The 26,046-nt window shown below is 45.0% G+C and overlaps 1 protein-coding gene across 1 annotated transcript in view; it reads left to right on the forward strand.

Moving 5' to 3' along the window:
* immp2l (inner mitochondrial membrane peptidase subunit 2) overlaps positions 1 to 26,046 on the forward strand; it is a 222,847-nt gene that overhangs the window by 192,417 nt on the left and 4,384 nt on the right. Inside the window, exon 5 of the mRNA XM_085165425.1 lies at positions 20,818 to 20,920. Coding sequence (XP_085021551.1) covers positions 20,818 to 20,920 — 103 coding nt within the window. The remainder of the gene's footprint in view (positions 1 to 20,817; positions 20,921 to 26,046) is intronic.

Here is a 26,046-nt window from a genome sequence, read left to right on the forward strand (position 1 = left end):
CTAACAGAACAGAACATGTGAAGTTAGCAAAAGCTGTGGTGATGTTGAAGAATGTAATATTACTCTGTTTTCAAACGAATCACCCTCTGATACACAAATCGTCATGATGGAAGCTTTGGGCTCTGCCGTAATTGACACTGCTTGTACAAGAACTGTGTGTGGAGAAAAATGGCTCGCAGATTATGTGAGTTAAAGAGTTGCAAAAAATAAAAGATGAAAAGAGCACAAGGCCGTTCCGCTTTGGTGATGGGAAAATTGTTCAATCCACAAGGAAAGTGACAATTCCAGCAGAAATAGGACAAACTAGATGCTTAAACTAGATTTTAAGCAGGAAGTTGTTAAAGAGAGCAAGTGCAGTCTTGGACATTGCTCAAAGCTCAAACCTGTAAAACTTGAACTGACACTATTGTGTAAACTTGAGAAATGAGAGCGACCTTATTAAAAGAGCTAGAGAAAAGTGAGACACCTACTGATGAAGATGAAATTCTCATTGTGACAGAAAACATGACAACAAAGGAGAAAAAGATAGTCCTTAAACTACACAAACAATTTGGACATGCATCAGATGACAGACTGAAAAAAACTTCTGTCTTGCTCAGGCAATAGTGATGATGAAAGCATTACAATCCTGAAGAATAATATAAAAAACTGTGAAACATGCATCTGATACAGTGAACCAAAACATAAGCCTGCAGTGGGTTTACCCATGGCTTCAACATACAATGAAACTGTTGCAGTGGACCTGCATGAGCTTGAGCCCTGACTGTGGTATCTACATGCCATTGACCATTTCACAAGATTCAGTGCAGGAAGTATCATCACCACAAAAAGACCCAGAGGAGATAGTGAAGGGGCGATCGTGGCTCAAGAGTTGGGAGTTCGTCTTGTAATCGGAAGGTTGCCGATTTGAGCCCCGGCTCGGACAGTCTCGTCGTTGTGTCCTTGGGCGAGACACTTCACCCGTTGCCTACTGGTGGTGGTCAGAGGGCCCGGTGGCGCCAGTGTCCAGCAGCCTCGCCTCTGTCAGTGCGCCCCAGGGTGGCTGTGGCTACAATGTAGCTGCCATCACCAGTGTGTGAATGTGTGAAGGGGTGGATGTGTAAAGTGCTTTGGGGTCCTTAGGGACTGAATAAAGTGCTATACAAATACAGGCCATTCATCCACTGCTGGATAAGCATTCACGGTCCACTGTGCATACTATTCAGTGACAATGGCGGTGAATTTAATAATGAAGCAATAAGAGACATGGCAAAAAACTGTATGCACAATGTACATGGCTGCAGTCCCTGCCAACTTGTCTTTGGACAAAATCCAAATCTGCCTTCAGTCCTTAGTGACAGACCCCCAGCTTTGGAAACTGAAGTGAGTACATGGATAGCCCAGCACACTGCAACGTTACATGCCATGAGACGAGCTTTTACAGAGGCTGAATGCTCTGAGAGAATACGAATGGATTCACAAACAGCTGCGATCCATTGATGACAAATATGAAACGGGGGACAAAGTCTATGATAAAAGGACAGACTGTCATGAGTGGAAAGGTCCAGGGGTGGTCACTGGCCAAGATGGTGTAGTAATATTTGTCAGGCATGGAGGAACCTGTGTCAGAGTACACCAGTCTAGGCTCAGAAAAGTGGATGAACCACAAGTGAACATGGAAGAAACCGAAGAGTCCTCCGATCCAATACAACCTGGAGAAAGAGATCCCACACTGTCTCACTCAACCACAGATAGTGGTTGGATAGAAGTTGGACAAATAGTTAAATACACAGACAAAGAAACAGGTCAAACGTGCTGGAAAAATAATCAGTCGAGCAGGAAAAGCCACTGGGAAAAACAGAAAGTGGTACAACGTGGAATACAGTGAGCCAGAGGAAATTGCTGGATCCATGGGTTCATTAATGTGGAGCAAGTAAACAACCTTCAAGTGACACGGTTTGAAGATGCCAAGTCATGCACAGATAAAACCAGAGATGAAATATTAGTGGTGAAGGAAGACATCTTCTCACAAGCCAAACAAACTGAACTTGACAACTGGAAAAGAAGGTGGAGAAAGATAAAGGTCAGAAATGTATATCAACAAGGTAGATATGCACACTCGAGGAAACACCAGGGGGCATTGTACCCAAAGCTAGACTGGTTGCAAGAGGCTTTGAAGAAATAAACACTCAGGAACTTTCCAAAGACTCACCAACATGTTCCTCCGAGTCGCTGAAGATGGTCATAGCAGTCATATGTCAAAATCAATGGAAACTGAACCCTATGGACATTAAAGCAGCTTTTCTGCAAGGTAAAGATTTAACCCGAGACGTGTATAAACGACCACCTGAAGAAGCACAGAGCAAAGGAACTATATGGAAGTTGAATAAATGTGTGTATGGCCGGGCAGATGCTTCATTATTCTGGTACAACAAGGTGAAATGCATGCAGAAGCTCGGGGGCACAGTGTCAAAAGTCGAGCCGGCTGTCTTCTACTGGCTGGATGATCTCTGTAAGGTGACAGGGGTACTTGCAAGTCATGTAGATGACTTTATGTGGGGTGGCTCAGACATGTTCTCCACAGTAGTCATCCCCAAACTGAAAGCTGCTTTTCAAGTTGGATGAGAAGAACATAACAGCTTCAACTACATCGGGATGGAGGTTCACTCGCTTCAGAATGAAATACAACTACAACAAGATACGTACGTAAAAAACCTACAGCCTATTCCTATTGATCCCACCAAGGCACCACAGCGGGAGGCTCCTTTAACAGATACAGAGATGGACGTGTTAAAATCCAAGATTGGACAGATACTGTGGGTAGCAAGACAGAGCAGACCCAACATCATGTGTGACATTTCCATCATGGCATCAAGCACAAAACAAAAATGCACTGCACAAACAAACTGATCAGAAAACTTAAATCGGAGGAGGTCACGCTGAGGTTTCAGTTCTTGGGTGAAAAAAAATCCCTCAAATTAGTGGTGTTTAGTGATTCCTCGATGGGAAACCTCTCAGACAGATCAGGAGGGTGGTATGGAGTACACTAGCAGGAGAGACTTTGGCTGATGGGCTCGACAGTGCTGTTTTTCTGGCTGCACTCTATTCTGAGCTCACCACTGGTGATGGTACACTCAACATCTTGCCACAAAATCTGTAACTGAGAAGAGGCTTCGGCTCAACATCAGTAGCATCAAAGAACACACACAGGGACTATTCAGCACATCATATGGACATCTACCAAAGAGCAGCTTGCTAACTGCCTCACAAAAGTGGGAACATCAGCACTTGGACTGCTAAGAGCCCTGAGAGAAGGGGAATGGCAACTAAAGGACTGAAAGGGCTACCGTCCTTGGGCGACCATGGCTCAGGGGGTTGGGAAGCATATCTGTAACCGGAAGGTCGCCGGTTCGATCCCCGGGCTCTCTGTCCTGGCCGTTGTGTCCTTGGGCAAGACACTTCACCTACTGCCTACTGGTGTTGGCCAGAGGGGCCGATGGTGCGATATGGCAGCCTCGCCTACAACCGTAGCTGCCTCCACCAGTGTGTGAATGTGAGAGTGAATGAATAGTGGCATTGTAAAGCACTTTGGGTACCTTGAAAAGCGCTATATAAATCTAATCCATTATTAATGACTAAAAATAAAAAGTAACACTCATGGAAAAAAAAAACATTTTTTTAAACACTAGTTTGGAGTGTTATATTATGTTAAGCTGTTATATTGTTCAAAAAAAGAAAAAATAAATTGTTCTAATCTGTTTTCTTTAATGATTGTTAAGATGCATGTGTCCTACTGCGCAAGTGTCCAGTAGGGGGATTGGCATGGCTACGCGCAGGCGGGAAAAGGGGCGGTAGAAGTTTGAAGGGTCAGTTTTTTCTGTCGTTGTACGAAAGAAGGCGACCATTAAAGTTGGAGTTACTATGCCATTTGTGTGATTATTGGACTACCACTCCTCACCCCGTCTCTAAGGACAGCCCAGCTACCCTTCAGCTGATTTGCGCCAATTCGATCTACGATCTCTGTTGTAACTTTATCGCAGTTTATTGTTTGATAACAACATTTTGGTTATTTTGTAAGTGATTTAATTGCTAGCCACATGTTTAGTGAGAGCTGTTAATTATAGATTTAATTTTCTGCTAAAAGGGAGCATTTAACAGGTATTTCATTAGAAAACTGCGTTTCCCAGAATCCTTTGTGGTAGATGAAAGTTACTCAGGTTTTAGCTAGCAAAGAAAGTTTCGGGAAGCCATTATATGTTGCTCTGATGTCGAGCAGTTTATTTGTTGTACATTCCCCTTTTTGAAGCCTTATATAAAGACTATCGTTTCTACAATTGATGTCCGATCCATTTTTTGGCTAAGTGGATTCGCCACAATAATCTCGTTCTTTCGGTCACTACTCAGAGCTGCATTGACCACAGGTGAGGGTGGGGACATAGATCAACCGCTAAATCAACAACTTTGCTTTCACTCTCAGCTCTCTCGTCACCACAACAGCCCGGCACCGCTTACGTATCGTCCACCCAGAGTGGGCACTCCACCCATTTGCAGTTGAGAACCAGGTGCTAATTCTCATTCATGCCGCTTCACACTCAACTGCTACCCACTCCAGTGTGATCTAGAGGCCACCACCTGAACCAACATTAAGGCAGTTAAACAGCTGCTTGGTCCCTGGAGTGAATGATTCACCCTGGGTCCCTAAAGGTTCTGGATGTTGTCGGCTGTCTTGGTTGACACGCCGCTACAACATTGCGTGGAGATCTGGGGTGGTGGTTCCCATCTTTAAGAAGGGAGACCAGTTGGACCTTCCCAGATCCCCCTGTAGTGGGGGCATCCAAACGAGGGTTTGTTTGATTTTAGATTTATTTTGGTTCAACTTTCAGCCCCAGTTAATTAAAGTAATCTTAAGAGGTTTGTTAATGGTTAATAATTGTTTTATTATTTCTTTGAAGATTAGTTTTCTGCAGGTAGGGCAATGCTGAATTTTGAAAGTTATTATGGCTTTCTTATCTTTTGGAAAATGGCTGCAGGACTCTGTGCTTAATCACTCTGATATGATATTAATTTACTCCTGTTAAGGGACCATGGTATACCATGTTATTACCTGTTATTAAAATTAAAATTTCATGTCTGGTTTCTGAACACCAAGATCCAGACGGTCAAAATTGAAAAGCTGGAAAAGTCCACACTAAGTTGCCACCTAGAGTCAGGAAGTTTATGTTGTTCATGAGAAGAGAAGATCGGGTGGAGCATCGTAGCACCAGAGCTAATGAATTATTTACTTACCCCGATCACGAGCACGAGTATTGACTGAACAGAATGAGATCCATGGTGTTTAGCTCAGGGAAGAAAACATTGGAGGTGATTTGATAGGATAGGATGCCTCCTGGACATTTCCTGGGTGAAGTGTTTCGGCATAGACCAGGATACACATTTGATTGGATGGAAAATTAATGGCACTTAAACCTAAAATGTGGCATCACAGCTATGAACCATGTTACAAATGTAAAAGCTGGTCAGTAAAGTCTCATTTTTGAGCTTCAGCATTTTGACCAACACCATGTTCGTGATTGGTTCTCTGTCAGAGTAAAGCCAATCTCACCATTCTGCACATCCTGCAACAAGGACAGTGAGCATGGTGACTTTTAGTTGTAAATTTGCCCTTTAACCTCGAGTGTCTTCCAAACATATGAGGGTGTTGGTTGTTTGGTCCATAAAAGTTCGTCTGCAGTTTAAACTGGTGAAGGACTCGTGAGCTTTCTATGTGCAAATTAAAGACTTCTTTCCCGTATGAAGACATTATTTAACGTGTTATTGTGTGAATCGCTTTGTTGGAGCTGGAGCGACTCTTCATGTCAGTGCTTCCTGCTGGAAGGAGACCTTTAAAGCTTTAACAGACAAATAAACTTTATTGATGTGCTGCTATTAACTCAGATCAGCCCATTCTCCTGCAGCAGGCCGCAGGTCGCACTTTGTGTGTCCTGACAGCACCAACGGGAGATTTACGAGCAGCGTGGGCTGTTCGGGGGGGAGTCTGTGAAGCTGTTGTTTCTATGTGGCGGGCGTTTCTGGGCTCAGCTGTGATTTATGCTCACCTGATAGGGTGGTACGGGCTGAGCGTCATCAGCCTCTGATATGAAACCCATCACAGGCTGGTTAATTATTCGTCCCATCACCAGCAGGTGACCTGTAATTTGCACAGAGGCGTCTGACTCCAACAGCTGCCAGGTTGAATCACATGACGATGGCGTGTTATGATACGTGAACGCGGCAGTACGATCTGCCACTTCCTCTCAGTGTCTGCCGCGCTGCTGCAGGGTCTCGCTATGGTGTTTGCTGGTTGGCAGGCTGGTGCGTGCTGCCTGTCAGAGCGCGGTCGCTTTCTTTCACAGTTAGCTGATGTGACCTGATGCATCATGTGGGTGCTGCATGTGTGATGTTACCATCTGAATCAGGAGATGGAGATGATATACACGCTGGAGGATTTTAGCAGTTTGAGAAGTCTGCCAAAACCTTTAATCGATACTCTGATCATCACACGAGCTAAAGATTGTCTTTTGTGTTTACGCAGATTCATTTTAATTCTTCGTCGACACCTTTACTTTATTTGGTACATTAAACGGCCAATCACATGGCAGCAACCTCAAAGCAGATGGACTACAGCAGCAGAAGACCACACTGAGTCCGCTGCTGTCGGCTAAGAACAGGAAACTCAGGAAACAGTTCACACGGTCCCCTAATGGAAACACGTTGCGTGCGAGCTTCAGATAGTAGGAGCAGAGTTTGGCTCCATCCTGCCCTGCGTCAACAGGTCAGGCTGCTGCTGGTGTGATGGTGTGGGGATATCTTCCTGGTACACCGGGGCGCTCAGAACTCCACAGCCTACCCGAGTGTTGTTGCTGACCATGTGCATCCCTTCTCCTTCTGATGGATAACACACCGCGCCACACTCTTGTGCATGGAACATAACGATGAGTTCACTGTACCCACGTTAATTCCACAGGCACAGATCTCAGTCCAGTAGAGCAGCGGTCCCCAACCCCTGGGCCAAAGACCGGTACTGGTCCGTGAGTTGTTTGGTACCGAGTTGAGGCTCGGGTGTGAAATTTTAGTTTTTCAGGGTTTTTATCGTTTTTATCGTTAACTCAGTTTCCCTGGGTCTTTTCCCATGTGTTATGAATAAATTGTATAATAATCTCACCTTAAAGGTCGGTCCGTGAAAATATTGTTGGACATAAACCGGCAAAAAAGGTTGGTGACCACTGCAGTAGAGCGCCTTTAAGATGTGATTTTATGGGAGATTTTCATTATCAGTGACTGTGTGATGTCATCACGGACCAAAATCTCTGAGGAATGATTCCTTGTTGAATCTGCAACATCAAGAATTAAAGCAGCTCTGAAAGAGGAGAATTAACTGCAGAATGACAAAGGAGCTCATAATGAGAAGGCAACGAGCTGAGAACTGCAACGCAGACGAGTCACAGTCGTCGGTGCAGACTGACTCTGATAGGTCGAAATATGTTTGCAATTATTATTATTAAAACCTTTGCCGGTCTGTCTGTGAGTAGAGACCAGTTCCAGCCAGCCAACTCGTGCTGTCACCTTGTAATCGGAAGTGGGCGCCCAGGTCGAGTACACCTGGGATTAGGGATGGGTATCATTTAGGTTTTATCCGATACCAGTACCAAACCGGTACTTTTGAAACGGTGCCGGTGCTTAAAGAATGGAGAAAACCAACTTTGTCCAAAAACCTCTCATGTTCAGCTGTTTTTTTTGTAAAAAGATAACAATGTTAGCCTTTTCTGCAGCTATGGGGCATATATGGTATCACTCTTGGCTGGAAGCAGCTTAAACAATGGAAAAAACACAAACTTTGTCCAAAAACCTCTCATGTTTAACTGTTTTCCACTTTTTCTTTGGTCATTTTAGCCTTTTTGTCCAGGGTGAAGGGAGTATCTGCCATCAAACAAGAAGACAGCTGCATGTAGCTATGATGGTGTTTGCTAGTTCACCTTACATGCATTAATGTAATAACGTGGTTAGCCTACTCAACGTAAATTACACACGAACAACATTAAGCTACTCACGCAGAGAAGAACGGCTGCTGCTGCATCATCATCCTCATCATTTCTGCTACACTGGCAGGGCTAGGGGCCAGGACTCTCCTCTTCGGGTTTTTGGGGGATGTTGCTAACTCCGGGTCCGATAACAGGCACCACACCCGCAGTAGATGTGCTCGGTGTGAGGTCTCGCAGCAAGCTATCAAATACGGCGCATTTCTCGGCTTTTAAAAAAACGCTATGCGTCGCCAGGTGTTTCATCAGATTTGAGGTGTTACCTCCTTTGACAGTATCACAGTATCAGCTTAAAGCACTTGTTGCAGCTGCTGAGTTTGCATCTTTTGCTGTGAAGTACAGCCAGACTTTGACCGCTTCGCCTTGGGCATTTTTAATCTGTAGCTCTGCTCTAAAAGAACGTACGTACCTGGACCCGCCTACTATCCTCGGAAACGTAAAATGATTGGCTAGAATCTAAAGTGTATCACAGCTCAGGAAAATAAAGCACCGAAATGTGCGCTGCTTTTCGGTCTGGTTACTACCGTTTATGTCAGAACCGGTGCCATCATGGCACCGGATACCGGTACCCATCCCTACCTGGGATAGGTCACCAGTGTATTGCAGTGCTAACAGAGAGAAACAACCATTTATGTTTACATAACATCTACAGTGAAGTTAGAATCTGTAAATATTCTGAAAGCATGTCTAATTATCAGTATTTATTTGTATGAATTATTGTTCAGAGCTGCATGAATTTAGCACCAGCTTTCAGAGTTCACATGTTCTTATCAGAAGTACTTCCAGAAAGAGCTAATCCTGTGTCTCTGGCAGCTTTAGTACTCGATTTGATCTTTACTCAGGACAGTTCAGGAATCCATACATGCTGAGATCCACCTGTAAATCTCTCAGTGCACATATTTCCATCCAATTATGCTGAGCCGTGTCTGTAGTGTTTGACAGCCGATGTCAGAAATCATAGAGCAGACACGCGGACTCGTTAGGAGGGGAAATTAGTGGAAAACTTTATTAGCACTGGAAATTCCCTGCACGAACAGATGGAGATGTAACGATCGTTATCAACGTGTCCGGTCCAAACACCTAATCATCTGAACTGGCCTTGAGGAGCGCAGGCAGCAGGTTTACCTGACCTCATCCAGCGTGTGGATCTCTCAGCAGCTGTCCACCTCGGCCTCATTAAACTCCTCCCAACCTCTGCTGTAACATCCATCAGCTGCTGTTAACACTGATGGAAGGAGGTGTGTGTCACAGTAAAAATGTGACTGTGTGTGAGTGGAACATCTCCCTCGTCATCTTAGTGACGCACACCAGCCCTCTGTGGAGAAGAGCCGGTGAAAAATCCACTGCTGTGTTCACACAGTGATGATGAGGCACTTTGTAGCGTCTGTGGCGTCACTCTGTGCTCTTTTTGTCATTTCTCTGTGGATAAGTACATTTGGGGCGAGTGTGTCCCAGTTCAGCCCTCCGAAACAAGATCCTGCCCGTCTCAGGTTAGTCTGGGGACACGCCGGAAGACTTCTGAAGCTCTTATTAAAAAAGTGGATCACAGGCTTCTTGGAGCTGTGTGTGAGTCACGAAGCCAAAATATGAGATTTTTAGATGAGGATGAGATCATTTTGAGCATGAATGGACTCTGTGATCATGCTTTTCTCAAGCAGTTGTGTGATTGTTTTGTACATATGATTCTTTTCTGACTTTGTGTCTCGGTTACCAGGTAAATTGGACGGTCTGAGTCAGATCTCTTTATTTTGGGTGCCTGTTTTCTCTCTTCGAGTTTCCACCACTAAAACTTACTCCAGGAAACTTTGGAGCAACTCACTCCCACAGCAGGAACCAGGATGTCATGCTGGGTGGAGTTGTTCATTCTGTGAGATGAGCGGTGCAGAGGGTGTCAGCATGATCCATGATGGATAACAGCTGTCAAACATGGTGGCGGTAGTATCATGCTTTGGGTTGTTTGGCTGCCAGTGGTCCTGGTACATTAGCCACAGTGGATGGAATAATGAATCTAAAATCTTCAACTTCTCAAATCAACAGCTAGATGGCTGAAACATGGACAGTTTAGTGACAGTTTTCCAATTCTGCTAAGAAGTGTGGAAAAATATGAGACTGGATTATTCCGGGATGATGTTGATGGGTACCAAAAACATCTGGTTGAGGAGCAACTTGCTAAGAGTTATTTAACCATATATTAGTAGGCATATATGTATATATCTGAGCCTATATGTATACCTTTGACTCGTGGGGATCAGAGAAAACCCCCAAACTGTTTTTCTTAAAGTCATTAAAGATATATGCTGTACAGTCTTTCCACGCTGGAAAAAGACCAGTTCAAAGATGTCATGAAAGCCCAGGATCACCCTGACGCTCGTGCTCGTCATGAGTGGATGGAGACTTGGGTGGATGGTGTTAAATGTGCTTGAGAAATCAAAGGCAATCCTCACCATGAAGCCGTTACTATCCACAGTGCATTCTCTGCAGCATGGAGACTGTTGCATCATCCACCCCAGATTTGGTCCGTACACAAACTACATAATACACCACATGATGCATACATGACAAACTACAACACACAGCTGTAACAACAGGATCAGTCAAACATGTAGACTTCCACATGACTCTATGTGTTACGTTTTTACTCAAAGAGCTCAAAGCCAGTGCAGTAAGCTCCGTCAGTTCTGAGAGATTCTAATGCAGCATTTATCCAGTTATATGTATATTTATAAAATGCATGTTCTTCGTCTCTCTGGGAGAGTCTTTGTAGCCGTAAAATACCTTTTACATTATGCATATTAATTTCTTTTGTAATGCGGAAAGACCTCAAAGAAAACCAGACACCGACAGATATGAAAGTAAGTTTACTTGTGAAGCAGTTTAACTGTAAAAGCTCAGTCAGTGTAGCTGCGAGTGCTTCTAATGCAGCATTTTCCCAAACTGGGATTATTAAGACGCAGCTTTCTCTAGGTTTTCTGTGAAATTCTGCTCAAAGGCACTAAAGATATTAAAAACAGATTGGGAGGCCACAGCTCTGCTGCTAATTTCGCTGTGGAGATAACATCAAGGTCGCACCTTCTTACTCACTTGAAAGGTACGCGTGGAGAACGCACTAATTGATGTAGAAGCACGCCGGGCATGTTAATGGAAAAAAGGTTAATTAGAAAATTTACATTTCATCAAAAAATAACTGCTGGGACGGATTTTTAAACCACAAATGATGATGATTTCTTTTTCTTGTAGCTCTGATTCATCACCACAGCACACCGAGCTGAGTCGAATGAAAGACTAAATGCAGTAAACTCAATTGTCCTTGGTTCTTTAAAGATTTCATACTCATTCCTTGTCAAATGTAGCAGAGAATTGGTGTCATATAAACTGCAACCTTTTTATTTCTGCAAAAAGGTCCCAGCTTGTTTTCTCTTATTTCTTTTTCTGTGCGAGTCAGTAAATTCAGCTGCTATGGCTAAATCAATATTTATGTATCCAAGGCCTCTTTGGTCAGCCTGCAGGACCAACCTACACACACACACACACATGCGTGAGGAATTGCAGACAAATTTCCATTTAAAAAGTCACTGAGGCTATAATTCACAATGTTCCCAAGCTGGATGATAAATCATGGCTGCAACAGCCTCGTAACAGTCCAGAGGGATGATGAAGGGCGTCGGACCTTCTCCTCATAAACGCGACGAGCTAACTGAAGCGGCTGCAGGACGAGATGAGCACCGCCCCCCCCTCCACCACCTCTGTTAGGCTTAATCCTCTGATCAGATCTTTGTTTGAGCGATAAGGTGACGGAGGGAAGTGACGCTGCAGGAGATGATTTGGAGGCTGATGATTAAGGATAATGAAATGAAGGCGATAATTTGATCCACCGTCAATGAAAACGTTAACGGCTATCCTCTCCTGATTTTCATCTGCTTTTTTTTGTCTTCCCACATGAACACTTTGATCAGTTTACCGCTGGAGATCATTTTGTGAGCTCCTGTTAAGATTAAAAGCACAATACAAAAAGTCTGAAACATGCTAAAAGCAGGAAACGCACTTCAGTGTTTCAGGGTTTTTCTTAAGCAGTAAAAAGAAATTTTCCAGCTTACGGTCACCTCAAACAGCCTGTGACTTCTCGGATTTGGGACTTCTGAGTTCTCAATCATCCAGGTAAGTAAATCCCCAAACCACAATTCACGGATCACATTAACTTGGTGGACCGACACATCAAATTCACCAGGGAGGATATGAAAAGTGGCAGGTTAGCCTTCTTAGACTGAGAGATTTCCATCAGGAATGGGGGACATCTAAAAGCTGACGTGTACCGTAAACCTACACATACGGATCAGTATTTAAGGTTTGACTCTCATCATCCACTGGAGCACAAACTGGGTGTCATCAGGACGCTACAACACAGAGCGAACACCATCCCCACAGATACAGCGGCCAAGGGGCAGAAGATCATCACATCAAGAAGGCCCTGAGTAAATGTGGTTACCTCCCCAGAGGACCTCTTTGGTTTTCTTGGTGTTCAGTGCCAGGTTGTTCTCTGAACACCATGCTGCCAACTTCAGGATCAAAGCATTTCATAATTACTGGAGTGAGGGCCACAGGGCGCTAACCCTTCAGGCTAGAGATGGGAGACTTCTTCGGCACTGGGATGATTGTGGCTGAGTTTAGACAGGGTGGGATGGCTGCCTGACATAGGAAGAGGCTGAAGATGAGGCTGAAGATGAGGGTGAGCTGGTGGGCTGGAAAGGCTCCTAAAGAAAGCTCCAGCCGATCCAGGAGAGAAGGACAACCGCTGCCCAAGCGAAAACCTATAGTGATCCCATATGTGTCAGGAGTATCGGAACAGTTGAGACGCATTTTTTCTAAACACCAGGTCTCTGTGGCTTTTAAACCCCAAAACACGCTGCGCCCAAAACTAGTCCACCCCAAGGATCGGGTCCAAACAACCTCTGGCTACAACACAGAAGAGCTACCTCATCAGGCCAGGACTCTGCAGTCTATTTACACCTACAGGCCAGTGGACACTCTTTCAATGATGAGGATGTAACATCCTGGACAGGGAGGAACGCTGGTTTGAGGGCGGAGTCAAGGAGGACATTTACGTGAAAAGGGGAAGACCATCTCTGAATGGAGGAGGGGCCTAAGGGTACATCTGTCACCATCTTACAATGCTGTGATTGCAGCCATTCCCCAACTCTCTGTGAATGGTACTCATGGCCATTGATCAGTGGTCTTTGATCAGTGGTTGTTAATCAATGGTCATGAGAATTTGCATAATTAAGATTAAGGAACTGACCTCCCAGCCCATTGTTCCTTCAGTGGGCTGGTTTCAGTCATTATGCAAATGTCCTGTTTATAAGATTGAAACCTGCAGTCAGCTGAGACTGAAGACGTCACCTGGATGATGACAAAACGTTTCTCCCACAAAACGCTACGTCCAGATGAACAGAATCAACCTTTGGAGATATACCAGCAACACCACTAACATTAGCTAATGCTACAGTTAGAGACCGTAACACAATCAAAATGATTCCAACCGTGTGCAAACAACTTGCATCCATGTTACCTTTGAAGATGAGGACCAGGTCTCGAACAACTCGCAGTCAGCTGCAGTCGTCAGAGTGACTTTAGTGCATCACTAAGGCAATGAAATGATGATAAGATATGTTTGCTATCAGTTTACAGTTGTTCTGGTGTGCACCAAAAACACATCTCGATCAGGTTTCAAATGAACTCCAGAGCAGTTTGTTGTGAATGTGATCCAAACTCAATCCAACACAGCTACCAGGTGTATGCTGCAATTTGAGCTAAGCGCCCTCCTGTAGTTGGGTATGTTTTGCAATCTGAGATACAACAGGTACCGTATATGTGCAGAGTACACAAACGGTAAGTGTGGAATAGCAGCTAGCAGTAGAATTAATGCAGTCTGGCCACTCCGGTCTTTAAGTGATGACGTATGAATCCTGCTTCCAGCCCAAACTACCCTGCATTTATTAAGGCTGTTGTGTTTTTAACATGTTTTAATGTTTTGTATCTTGTTCTATTTAATCTGAACAAGCCCCTCAAAACAGTCAGTGATCTGTCATTTTAAAGCTCAGTTTTTAAACCCTTATGATGTAACTACAGCCCAGCCCATGCAGCAGTATATTAATGACTAACCTTCTATTGTTGATGGATTATCTCAGTTGTTCTCCTGACTGAAGTTTGGTCCGTTTACAGCATCCTGCCATGCGATTGCATTTGTCTCTAACCATCAGGAACCTTCACGTTAACTTTTATCCAGTGGAAAAAGGTTAGCGTTCATCCTCCAGCTTCACTGTGTTTATGCTATGCTAACATAGCTGTGTTGCTAGCGATCACATAGCGACACAGCTATGGGGGGAGCCCCATAGCGGGCAAGATACTAACCCCAAGTTGTGTGAATGTTGGTTAGATTGCACTTGAATAGAGAAGTGCTTGTATGAGTGTGAATAAGTGTATACAGCACTTTGAGTACTCTGGGAGAGTAGAAAAGCGCCATATAAGAATCAGTCCATTTACCACATCGTTATATACCAGCTAGCCAAACTTCAGTAACCCTACAAACGTCACTGCTGTTTAGTTTTCTGTCTTCATTTATGTTGGAAGTGATAGCAGAGCTGTATGTTTGAATTTTTCAGAAATCTCTCAGTCAGAACATGCTATATCATGTTTAGGTGGAAGCTAGCAAGCTAACTTCCTGCTAACTTCTAACTCTCATAAATCTTGTTTTCATGGATGCCTGGATGTTAAACTTAATTGTTACACCTGGTAAAACAGCAACGCTGATCATTTTATTTATTATGTAACTCTCAGTGATGGCGCAGTGTTCGTTTGACTTTGGGACCTGAAGTGGAGTTTGGACCCAGAAACGGCTAATGACGTCAGATTTAAAGAGCGGATAAGTGGACTGTAGCACTCTCGTGTGATGCGACGAGCCAATAATCACTCCCGATGTTAGTCCGCTGTGAAACTTTAATGCGTACTCCAGCACACGACAAAACACACAGACCGCACCGGAAGAACAAACTCCCCCCACCATACTATTCCGGTTGGATTAGTCCCCCACAGTTATGGCAGGTCTGCACAAACAAATATTGCTTGGTGATCATTTAACCAATGATCTACATCTTTCCCATTTAGCTTGTAGCACCTAACAAAACTAATTCACTCACAAGTTTCTAAACAGTGCTTCTTAACACAACTTTAACTTAACAATGTTTTTTGCTCGGAGTAACCCCACACCTTAACATAACAGCAATTATGAAAAATGCAAATAGCCAGTAAGCATCATATTTCAACATACTGACAACAAACTGATTACACCTAAGGCTTCCTAGTGTTTTCCATTTACATGTATCTTGGGTTGGGTCTGCAGATGCGACCTGCACGTGTAGTGTATGGTGTCTGGTTCACAATGTTCTGGCCGGGCACCTGCACAGCAGGTTGGGGCTGAGGAGAGGATATGTTTTGTGAATCTTCGTTTGAGCGTGTGTGTGATTGCGGTGTGAGTGTGGAACTGTCCATTGTAGAATGGTTAGTGTCCTCGCACTCAGGGTCATAGTCATGGAGTGGTGGCGGCGGCGGTTCTGCCACTGGGAGGATGTGGCGGCGATTCCTCCTGTAGGTTCTTCCATCGACCTGAATGATGTAGGATCGTGGCTCCTTGCTCTTCCTTTCCACAATTCCCAGCTTGTCGTAGCCTTTCTCTGTCTGCACGCGGACCACTTGTCCTTCTTGCAACGGCTGTAGCGTGCGGCTGGACTTATCATAGTGACGCTTCAGTCTGAGTCTTTTGTCGCGAAGTCGGTCACAGATCTGTCCTGTGTCTTTTGCAATGGGTGCCAACAGCTTGCTGCACACAGGAATGCCCGCGCGTGTCTGACGAGACATGAGGCGTTCAGCAGGGGAGCCTAGTTGTGTGTCACGGGGAATGTTTCTAAGGTTTAGGAGGTCAAGAAACACGTCGGTTCCATCTCGGTGAGATTTTTCCATGAGGTGTTTTGCGCTGCGCACCGCTCTCTCAGCAAGACCGTTTGACTGTGGAAACTCTGGGCTGCTGGTTGAATGGGTGAAGTCCCACTGTTTTGCGAAATCAATAAACTGTTGACTAGTGTATTGTCTGCCATTGTCAGTGAGGAGCGTGTGCGGTGTGCCATGAACTGAAAAGTGTCTCTTTAGCTTGGAGATGACCGCTGCTGTGGTCAAGTCACGGAGAAGGTCAATCTCAATCCATCCTGAATAGGAATCTACAAGGACCTGGTATTGTTTTCCATGCCAGGTAAAAATGTCAGCAGCCACCGTTGACCATGGGAGGTCTGGAACAGGGTGCAGTTGTAGCGGTTCTCTCTGCTGACGTGTCTTAGTGCTGTTACACACAGTGCAAGAGAGCAGCTCTTCTGCGATGTCTTTTGACATTGCTGGCCAAAAAATGACACTCCTAGCTCTGCGCTTGGTTGCTTCGGTACCTGGATGGCCTTTGTGTACGATGTTGATGTACTCTTTGTGCAGGGATGGGGAATGACAGTTTGTGGCTTTTCATGATGATCCCATCCTCCATGCTGAGCTCATCTCTATATGGAAAAAACGGAGCCAGAGCGGGCTGTACTTGGCTCTCTCTGCTGGGCCATCCTCGCTGAATGACTGTGCTGAGCGCTTGTAGCACATCATCTTGTGCTGTGTGCTGTCTTAGCTCCTCCAGGCGAGCAGTGGAGATGTAGCTCACTGTCATCACTTCATAATCAGTGTGTTCAACCGGGCAGCGTGACAGCGGGGCGAGCGGGGCTCTTGAAAGGGTGTCGGCTAGATACATGTATTTCCCCTTTTTGTAGACCAGACTGATGTCGTAACTCTGTAGTCGCAGTAACATCCTCTGGAGCCAGGCAGGGGCGGCATGGATTGGCTTTTTCATTATGGTCACCAGGGGCTGGTGGTCGGTTTCAATGATTGTTGCTTTGCCATAGACATAATCTTTGAACTTCGTGCAGGCAAACACCACGGCGAGGAGCTCCTTCTCTATTTGAGCATATCGCGTCTCTGTGTCAGTGAGAGCACGCGAGGCGAAGGCCACCGGTCTGCCATTTTGCAAACACGCGGCACCCAGCCCATAGCATGATGCATCACATGTCAGTGTGACTGGCTCCTTGACATTGTAATACGCCAATACTGGCGGGCTGGAGAGGCATGATTTGAGGTGGTCGAAAGCCTCCTGGTGCTGTGGGAACCAGCACCACGCAGTCTCCTTGTGGGTTAGTTTCCTTAGGGGTGCTGCAATCTCACTAAGGTTTGGTATGTATTTCCCAAGGTAATTAACCATACCGAGGAAGCGCTGTGTTGAGGTCTTTTGGATTTATGCACAGTCTGATCTCATGCTTGTCTTTCTTGTGTGCTGCCACCATTGAGGACACCCAGTCAGTAGGCTCGGTGACTGGTGTTATAACGCCGATACGTTGCATGCGTTCAAGTTCAGCTTTGACTCTTTCTTGCATCGCGACGGGGATGCGGTGAGCTGGACGGACCACAGGCTGTACATCAGGGTCTAGCATCATTGAGTATGTGACTGGAAGTTCCCCCAGTTCATCACTGAACAGGTCATAGTATTGTGTGAATATGCGAGAGCTGAAATCTGTGCTGCTTTCTGTGCTGATCTGGTGGACCTCAGGGCTCATTTTCACAATGCCCATTTCCATGCATGCTCGAAATCCTAGCAGCGGTTGCACTTCTCTATCCACCAAAAAGAAAGGCAACGCGTGACACTGCTTCTTTAAGCAACAAGGGAGTGTAACAGTTCCAGTGGTCTGAATTCTCGTGCCTCCATAGGCAACAAGGCTCACAGGATTCTCTTGTTTGACTGTCTGTCTTCCGCCATTCACTGTTTCGAAAGTCTTGAGTGACATGACATTGCATTTTGCTCCTGTATCTACTTTCATCTCAGTGGGCTCGCCATTTATGTGAATTGTGACAAATCCCTCATCTTTTTTATTAGCTTTAGTGTGGATGCAGTCAATCTGTCTGTCAAGCTCTACACCATCCACGTAAAACGTTTCATCCTGAAGTGGTGGCTCACTCACTGTTAATTCGTTCACAAGCCGCCTTGCAGTCTGTCTGTTAGGGTGGGCTCTGTGATGGCTGCGTGGTTTAGACTTGCAGCAACTTTTGTAGTGATTCAGTTTTTTACAGTTGTGACACTGTTGTCCAAATGCTGGACACTTGTCTCGCTTGGCCGCATGGCTGCCTCCACAATTGGAGCATTTGGTGACAGTCTGTGGGAATGAAAGGGGCTTAGGCTTGTGCTTGCTGTTCAGAATGGGCTTTACTGCGTCGACACTGGTAGCTTGTGTAGCTAGTGTCTTGCTGTTTTTTCCAGTCATTTCGTGTATTCGACACACCGAGATAGCTTTAGCAAGTGTTAGCTCGCTGTCTCTTAGCAGAGCCTTTCTCAACGTGTCGCTAATGACACCACAGACGATACGATCACTGAGCATCTCGTCAGTGAGGTCCCCAAAGTGACAACATTTAGCCTTGATCTTTAAATCACTGATGAATGATTCAAGTGTCTCACCTGGCTTCTGATTTCTGGTGTGGAATCTATATCTTTCCATCGTTCTGTTGTGTTGAGGATTGCAGATTTCTCGAAATTTTGCCTTCAAACATTCTGGATCCTCTCTGGACTCAGCAGCAGTGAGTATCTCTCCATCTGCACCAGCTGCGCGAACGGCAGGAGCATAAACGAATGAGCGTTCTCGTTCAATGGCGTCTGGTCCAGCAATATTTAGTAGAATGTAAGCCCTTGTCTTTGCTGGTTTGTCAGAGTGAGCAGCGGCGATGAAAATATCATATTCCCGTTCAAAAACACGGCAATTCTCGGCAATGTTCTCATCAAAAACCAGAGGGTCAGGTCTGCGAAATCCGTCCGCCATGATGGGGCGACTTCTTTTTTCTTTTCTTTTTTCTTTAGCGGCTAATCCAACACAGCGCACAAAGCAGTGCGGTACCCCGAAAGGGATATAAACATACGCGCTGGCGTGACGTCCGTACCCACTTCTGACACCATGTAGCACTCTCGTGTGATGCGACGAGCCAATAATCACTCCCGATGTTAGTCCGCTGTGAAACTTTAATGCGTACTCCAGCACACGACAAAACACACAGACCGCACCGGAAGAACAAACTCCCCCCACCATACTATTCCGGTTGGATTAGTCCCCCACAGTTATGGCAGGTCTGCACAAACAAATATTGCTTGGTGATCATTTAACCAATGATCTACATGGACTAAACATTCTCACTTGGTTTAAAGAGACTTGTTTGGTTCACTTGTTGTTTTTGTCAGTTTTGGGGAAAAACTACAGGAAAAGGCTGAAGTTTACAACCTCATCAACTGATTCAGAGAGTAAATGAACTTTAAGTGTGAAAGTGAGAGTGACTGCAGTCAGTCCAAGTTGGACAGCTTGCCTCCATCCAGGCAGCCTGTATAGTTGCCTTGTGAGTAGTTATTATATTTTTACTGTATTGTGACTGAAAAAAATAACATCATGCAGGCTAAAGTTAGCCCGCTAGCTTTGTTCCTAGTCATTCCCAGTCCTAGTAACTAGAACTAGTCAGTTCTGTTTTTGAGTCGGGTCGTCATAGATATCCAAAGTTAAATCAAAGAATAAAGCTGGGTGTGATAAAATATAAATATATAACTGAAATAACTAACTAACCCTAAACTGAACTGAAAACAAACAGTGGAAATTACAAAACCATCATAATTCTGGTGAACATTTCTTACTTTTATTATCATTGCCATCAATACTTGGAACCTGATTTATTTCATGCATCAGTAAAAATGGGTGTAGTTGCTGTCATCGCTGCAGTTTAACAGTAATATTTTTCCAATGCTGGTGTTGCATTAAATTTAATGCTGCCTGAAGTCTGAATATAAATGGCGACATTTGATTTTGTTGTATTTCTGTGTTTGAATTGAGGAGTTTAATTGTGGTCCTCTCAGCATGAGTGGAGCCATCATGGTTCACTGTGGTCACAAAGAGATGGACATAGAAACATTACTCAGGTCGGCTGCAGAGTTTAAATTATGCTCAGTTGGGACCCAGGAAAAACTCTCCTGCAGTCAGTCCACAGCCAGCCTGAACTGCTGATACAGGCGGGATGGATCCATGCTTTCATGTTGTTCACGTCATACCGTCCGAATGTCGCCGCAGAAGTCGAGACTCAAAAGATGTTTCAATGCTTTTCTATTTTGCAGTTCTGGTGAGACTCTGAAATGCAGCTTTAGGCTGGCAGCAGCGACACCCAGTGTGGACTTCTGCCTCAAAGTTCAACATGTTGTGCACTCACAGATGCTCTTCTGCAGGCTTTGGTTGTAACAAATGGTTATTCGACCTACCGCTGCCTTTCTGTCAGCTGGAACCAATCTGGGCACTCTCCTCTGACCCCTGACATTAGCAAGGCACGTTACTGGATTACTGTGGCTCACTCTGTAAACACTAAAGATGGGTTTGTGGGAAAAACCCAGCAGATCAGCAGTTTCTGAAACAGTCAGACCAATCTGTCTGGCACCAACAACCATGCCAAGTTCAGAGTTACCTCCATCAGCTTTCTTTCCCACTGTGATGCTCGGCGTGAACGTCAGCAGGTCATCTCGACAATGTCTTCTCGATTAAATCGAATGAATTTATAATGAACGTCTGACTGAAAACAAAGTTCTTGCTTTCTTAGAAGTTTCTCTTATTTTCCATCTTTTCAGGACTCTGGCCTACAAGAACCGCTATGTTCGAGTTCCAGATGGTCACTTCTGGATCGAGGGAGATCATCACGGCCACAGTCTGGACAGCAACAGCTTTGGACCAGTAAGCACTCATCTCACTGCAGTGACACTGATGCCCTCCTTTGGTAGAAACAACTTCTATGTCAGTCTGCGATACACAGAAGGAAACAGTATTGGGTTACGTCTCTTAATCTTCATCAGTATAAAAACACATGACTTTGCAGATGATGCTGCAGCTGCTGTGATGGCCTGATAGAGACTTCTTCTTCCTTAACTTCTATTTCACCACAATCACTCCAAATCATCTGCACGGCCTCCTGCACTGCATCTATGAACCTCCTCTGAGGGCTTCCTCTTTTCCTTCTTGCTGGCAGCTCCATCTTCATCATCCTTTGTCCAGTATATCCTGCACAGGTCCAAACTGTTGGTGGATTACGTGTTGGCATCTGTCTGACTCTATAAAATGGATGTTGATTATCTGCAAACCTTCAACAGTCTGTTTGAATGATCCCTCCAGATTAGACTAAGTCAGGTTGCCTCCTGACAGGAAACCTGAAGCTACCTGCAGTCAGTCCCAAACATCAAAAAACCGAATTCTACACCAACCACCATCTTTACCTGGTTGCACAGTGTGTCAGAGACATCACTGAGTGCAGAGACGGTCGAGCAGCTCCTGTAGGTGTGATGTGTGCAGGTTGCGTCATACTGTGTCCATATGTGTGTTCTTGCATATACTACAAGTTTAAAATGTTTCAGCGGGATCCAAATCAGGGCTTCGACTCATTAAACCTGTGATTGAAATGTTCTTTAATATAATTAATAATGAATTAATTCCTTTACAATCGTTTATTTAAAATTAGGTGTGTTTTAAATCCCTCTGCAGAGTTTTAGCTCCTCACCCAGTAGGCTGATGGACAGACGTGAACCTGAAAACAAATTTATCATAGACACACACACACACACACACGTGTCAGCGTTGCCATGGAGACCTGACTAATGAGGACCTCGCAAAAATCTCACTATCAAAGTCGAGATTCACACTTTGTTCGTAAATGTGGTGTAAAGCTTTATTATGGCTTAAACAGAAGGAGAAATAATGAAGCTGTGAGCAAAGCATTACTGCAGCACACTGTACTGTTTGTTTGGGGGAAACGGTAAAGAAAGAACATGGAGCTTTGGGAGAATCCACGGATAAATAACTCCAGTATGTTTCCTTTACGTGCATTGCATACTGTGGGCCCGGTTTCATCTGCCCTATCCCGATCCGAGCTGGGTCGTCTCCTCCTGACTGGAGCCGAGCTTCACCGTAGGGAAGCCAGAGTGACGGCTTGTTTCGGTGCCATCTTTCAGCGTTTTGTTGTGGTCGGCAGAGATAACAAGTACGTTAACAAAGCAGGATGTTTCTGCAGACCTGGTTTGTTCATCCTGACAGACACATAAAATTTCATCAACGCCGTGTTTCAGGCTCGTCTCTCCGGAGCAGGAAGAGTGTTAAAATTCTGATATTGACTCCTGTTCTCTGCGTGCTATTTGTAGTTTTTCCCCTGTTGGTTGGAGCGGGATAAATTTTTCAGCAAAGAAGTAGTCGTTTGCTATGGACAGCACATTCAGAGCCAGACAGAAAGCCCTGCTCTCCCACTGATGCAAAGCTATCCAAGGAGCTGAGCAGAAATCCCCCCTGAGCTCAAACCCAGAGCACATAGAGCAGCAGCTCTGCAGAGCCTCTTTGTTCCTGAGACGACCGGCAGCTGTTCTGTCCTACAAAGAGAGGCTGAGATCTAGTTTTAAATATGCTGTGCCTCGCTCCTATTATGTTTCTGACCACACCACTCGTCTGCAGAACGCCCGTTCTGTTCCAACTTTTCATTAAGCTGCCAAAGACCGCTGTTTCAGTGTGAAGTCTGTGGCTGAATGTAATTTAGATTCACATGCTGATCGTCTGCAGAGAATTTCCTACGAAGGTGTAAACTACAGCTCCTCTTACAAACTGCTGCCTCAGACATCCTGATAGACGTCTTTGCTATGAAGGGGGTCTGACCAGATGTCATGGCTGCTGGGATGGGCTGATAGAGAGGAGCAGAAATCAACCCAACCCTGCCTTAGGATTGTTCTGGTCCATGGTTCTGTAAAACACACTAAACAGCGTATTTATTAACTTTCAGTCTCAGTAAATGGCACGCTTACTGCTTCTATAGGAATTAAGAATATTAAAGGTCAGTAGCAGCCAGGTGCTGCTTATTAAATGCACTTAATTAAAGGATCATCAGTCGGTGTGAGCACCACTACTTATGGCACTTTTGCTAGTTTGGACCAAGCCAAGGAGGAAAGATGTCAGCAAAGATCTTGGGAAGGGTTATAAGGCCGTCTACAAATACTAAGGGAGATTATTCACAAATTGAAAACATTCAGCTGCAAGTCTTCAAGCGCTGGACGTTCCAAAAAATTCACCCCAAGGTCAGATGTGCAAAACTCAGAAGAACTCCAAAAAACCCAAAAGCTGCAGCTCAGACCTCTGTTAGCAAAGAGTGAACAAGTATGGCTCGTTTAGGGCTTCAGGGGAAAGAGTCTTCTCTCTGAAGAGAACATACCAGCGTGGTGTATATTTCCAAAACTGCATCTTAACAGACGAGACCACAGTGGAGATGTTCGTCCATCACGCACAGCAGCACATCTGGAGGAAACAAACACCTCATCCAGCCGTCAGCACGGTGGAGGAGGGACGATGATCTGAGTGGACCATGAGCTCCTCTGTAGAGTCAGTGTGAGGCCGTGTGTCCCACAGCTGAAGAAACCGGGTCATCAACAGGACAAAGATCCCAGCACAGCAGCAGATCTGCAACAGAACGACTGAAGAAGAGAAGAACGGAGCTGCTGCAGAGCTCAGAGAGCTGTGCATGAACGAATGCTGCAGCGAAAAACAACAATATGAAGAAGAGTGGACCAAAACTCCTCCACAGTGATGTGAGAGACTGACGAAGTCACAGAGAAAATCCTCACTGCAGGTTATTGCTGCTACAAGCTGTTGAATCAGGGGTGGACTCAGTCTTTCCCTCGACTGTCACATGAAAACTTTCCTTTACATATAATCGTCTAACACTGCCACTGCATGGACAAATACAAGAGCGAAAGGTGTGAGGCTGTGGTATCTGTACAGATATTTGCAGCTTCACGTTATTCTGCAGCTTGTGATGCTTCTGCTCGTTTGCTGGGGTGAAACTGGAGCTTCTGCCAGACCCAGAGTCCAAAGCTGTGGCTGTTTTTTTCTTTCTTCAACACGTTTGAAGAAACCTGAGTCAGAGTCAACAACAACATCAACCTGTGTTTATTTCATCCACACTTGTCACCATTTTCACAGCAATTTGTCTGTCACTGCTTAATGGCACAGAAAGATGACATCCAGTCGTTGCTCTGGCCTGTTCCAGCCTGGAGACGTTTCTCTGCCGTTCAGAAAGGTGGTGTGAGCGCAGTGGTCACTAGATGTTTCTTTGCAGAGTTGAAGAGCACATGTCAGCTTCTGCCCCTCGTGACAGACGTCACCTAAAATCGCATTACCCTTTTATTGCTGCCAAATGGCCAAAGCCACAGCAGCAGAAGCCTCAGCTGTGTTGTATCATGAAACACAATGTGCTGACAGTTTCATATTATTACCAAATATTCATACCACAGGAAATAGACTCGAACAGCTAAATCAATTGACTATATTCAGGATGTATCCTCTCCAATGAGGAGGTCTCATTTGAATAAAATATTCTTTTTAAAGTCAGCCTGGCAGTCCTCGCTGCCACCCACCTCACAGTCTTTCAGTGCAGCAGATGATGCAGTCAGCCTTCGGGTCGATCAGAAATAGTCCAAAACAAAACAGAGAAAAACACCCACAACCTCTATATACACTATATGGTCCGAGTGCAGCGCTGTATGGAGCTTTTTCCTCCACATTCTTTTGTTGCTAAGTTAAAAATGTTCTTTCTTTGTTTGGTTTTGAGAACTTTATAAAATGTGAAACCGAGGAGATTTTCATGCATATGCAACACGAGTCAGGCTTTCATGTCAGTCGATCTCACGCTGTGGGAAGTATGGCCTATTAAAACGTTTATAGGTGCAATAAATACGATTTCTACTGAGCCCAAAGCATGAAATGGCCGCAATTCATCTGCAGAGAGTTGATGGGGGGGTGTTGATCAATACGGTGAGTCAGCCCGATGCTGAGGTTTCTTCCTCAGCCAATCCCGATGTGGACACAAACAGAGAAAGTAATGAGCCGAGAGAGCGCCGAGAAGAAAAGACTACGATGCAGCGTGGAATTCGGCACATGACCGCTGAAACCACTGACCAACGATCCGGAAAAATACAAAGAAAACAAAGGCGCAACAGAGGCAAAGAACCTGAGAGATGTTCGGCTAACAAGCAAGGAAATTAAAAATAAAGCTAATGAAGACCCCAAAGGAGGACCCGATGGACAAAATCAGGAAAACAGCAAACCGAGGAAGGTAGGAAAGTACGAAGCACAAAAGCTGTTAATTATTAGGGCGGTCACCTTTAAAAAGGGAAACCAAAACAGAGAAATCCAAGAAAATAGAATCAAAACAAGTGAAGCGAAAAATTATGGATGAATTACAAAAGTCTAAACTATACCAATAACTTTAATGGTTTCTTTAATGGTTACAATAACCATTAAAGGAACGCTGAGCATCCATCACACAGGCCACCTGTAAACGGTTCGTTCAGGAACCGTTTGAGTCTCTCGCCCAGCGTTGTTGTTGAGTTACGGTAATGTGACGTGTACCTGGAAACACCTGGGCGGAGCTCATTATTCTGTGTTCAGCACCTGATGGATGCTTGTTGCTACCATCGTCCATCAAAGCTCCTCTTCTGTTTTCAAAACCATTGAAATCTGTCTCCAACACCAGCAGAGTCATAGTCATTGAAAAATGAGCCCATTAAAAACAATAGTGTTAACCCGTCCACTGTCTGCCCACGTAAAACATTTGAGGAGCAGCATTCAAAGCAGAAATCTCCAGATGTCTCCCAGGGAGGGGTCACTCAGGTGTTCCCAACTCTGCAAAGAAGCCTCCTCCCAAACCATTCAGGAGGAATCAGGTTCAGTAAACCACCTCCACTGTGCAGGGCTCGGAGTGACAGAGCCCATCCACCCGACTCTGGTCGTCTAACCCAGCGGTCCCCAACCCCCGGGCCTCGGACCGGTACCGG

The sequence above is a fragment of the Neolamprologus multifasciatus genome, chromosome 7 (genome assembly GCF_963576455.1).
Source record: "Neolamprologus multifasciatus chromosome 7, fNeoMul1.2, whole genome shotgun sequence".
Classification (NCBI taxonomy): domain Eukaryota; kingdom Metazoa; phylum Chordata; class Actinopteri; order Cichliformes; family Cichlidae; genus Neolamprologus; species Neolamprologus multifasciatus.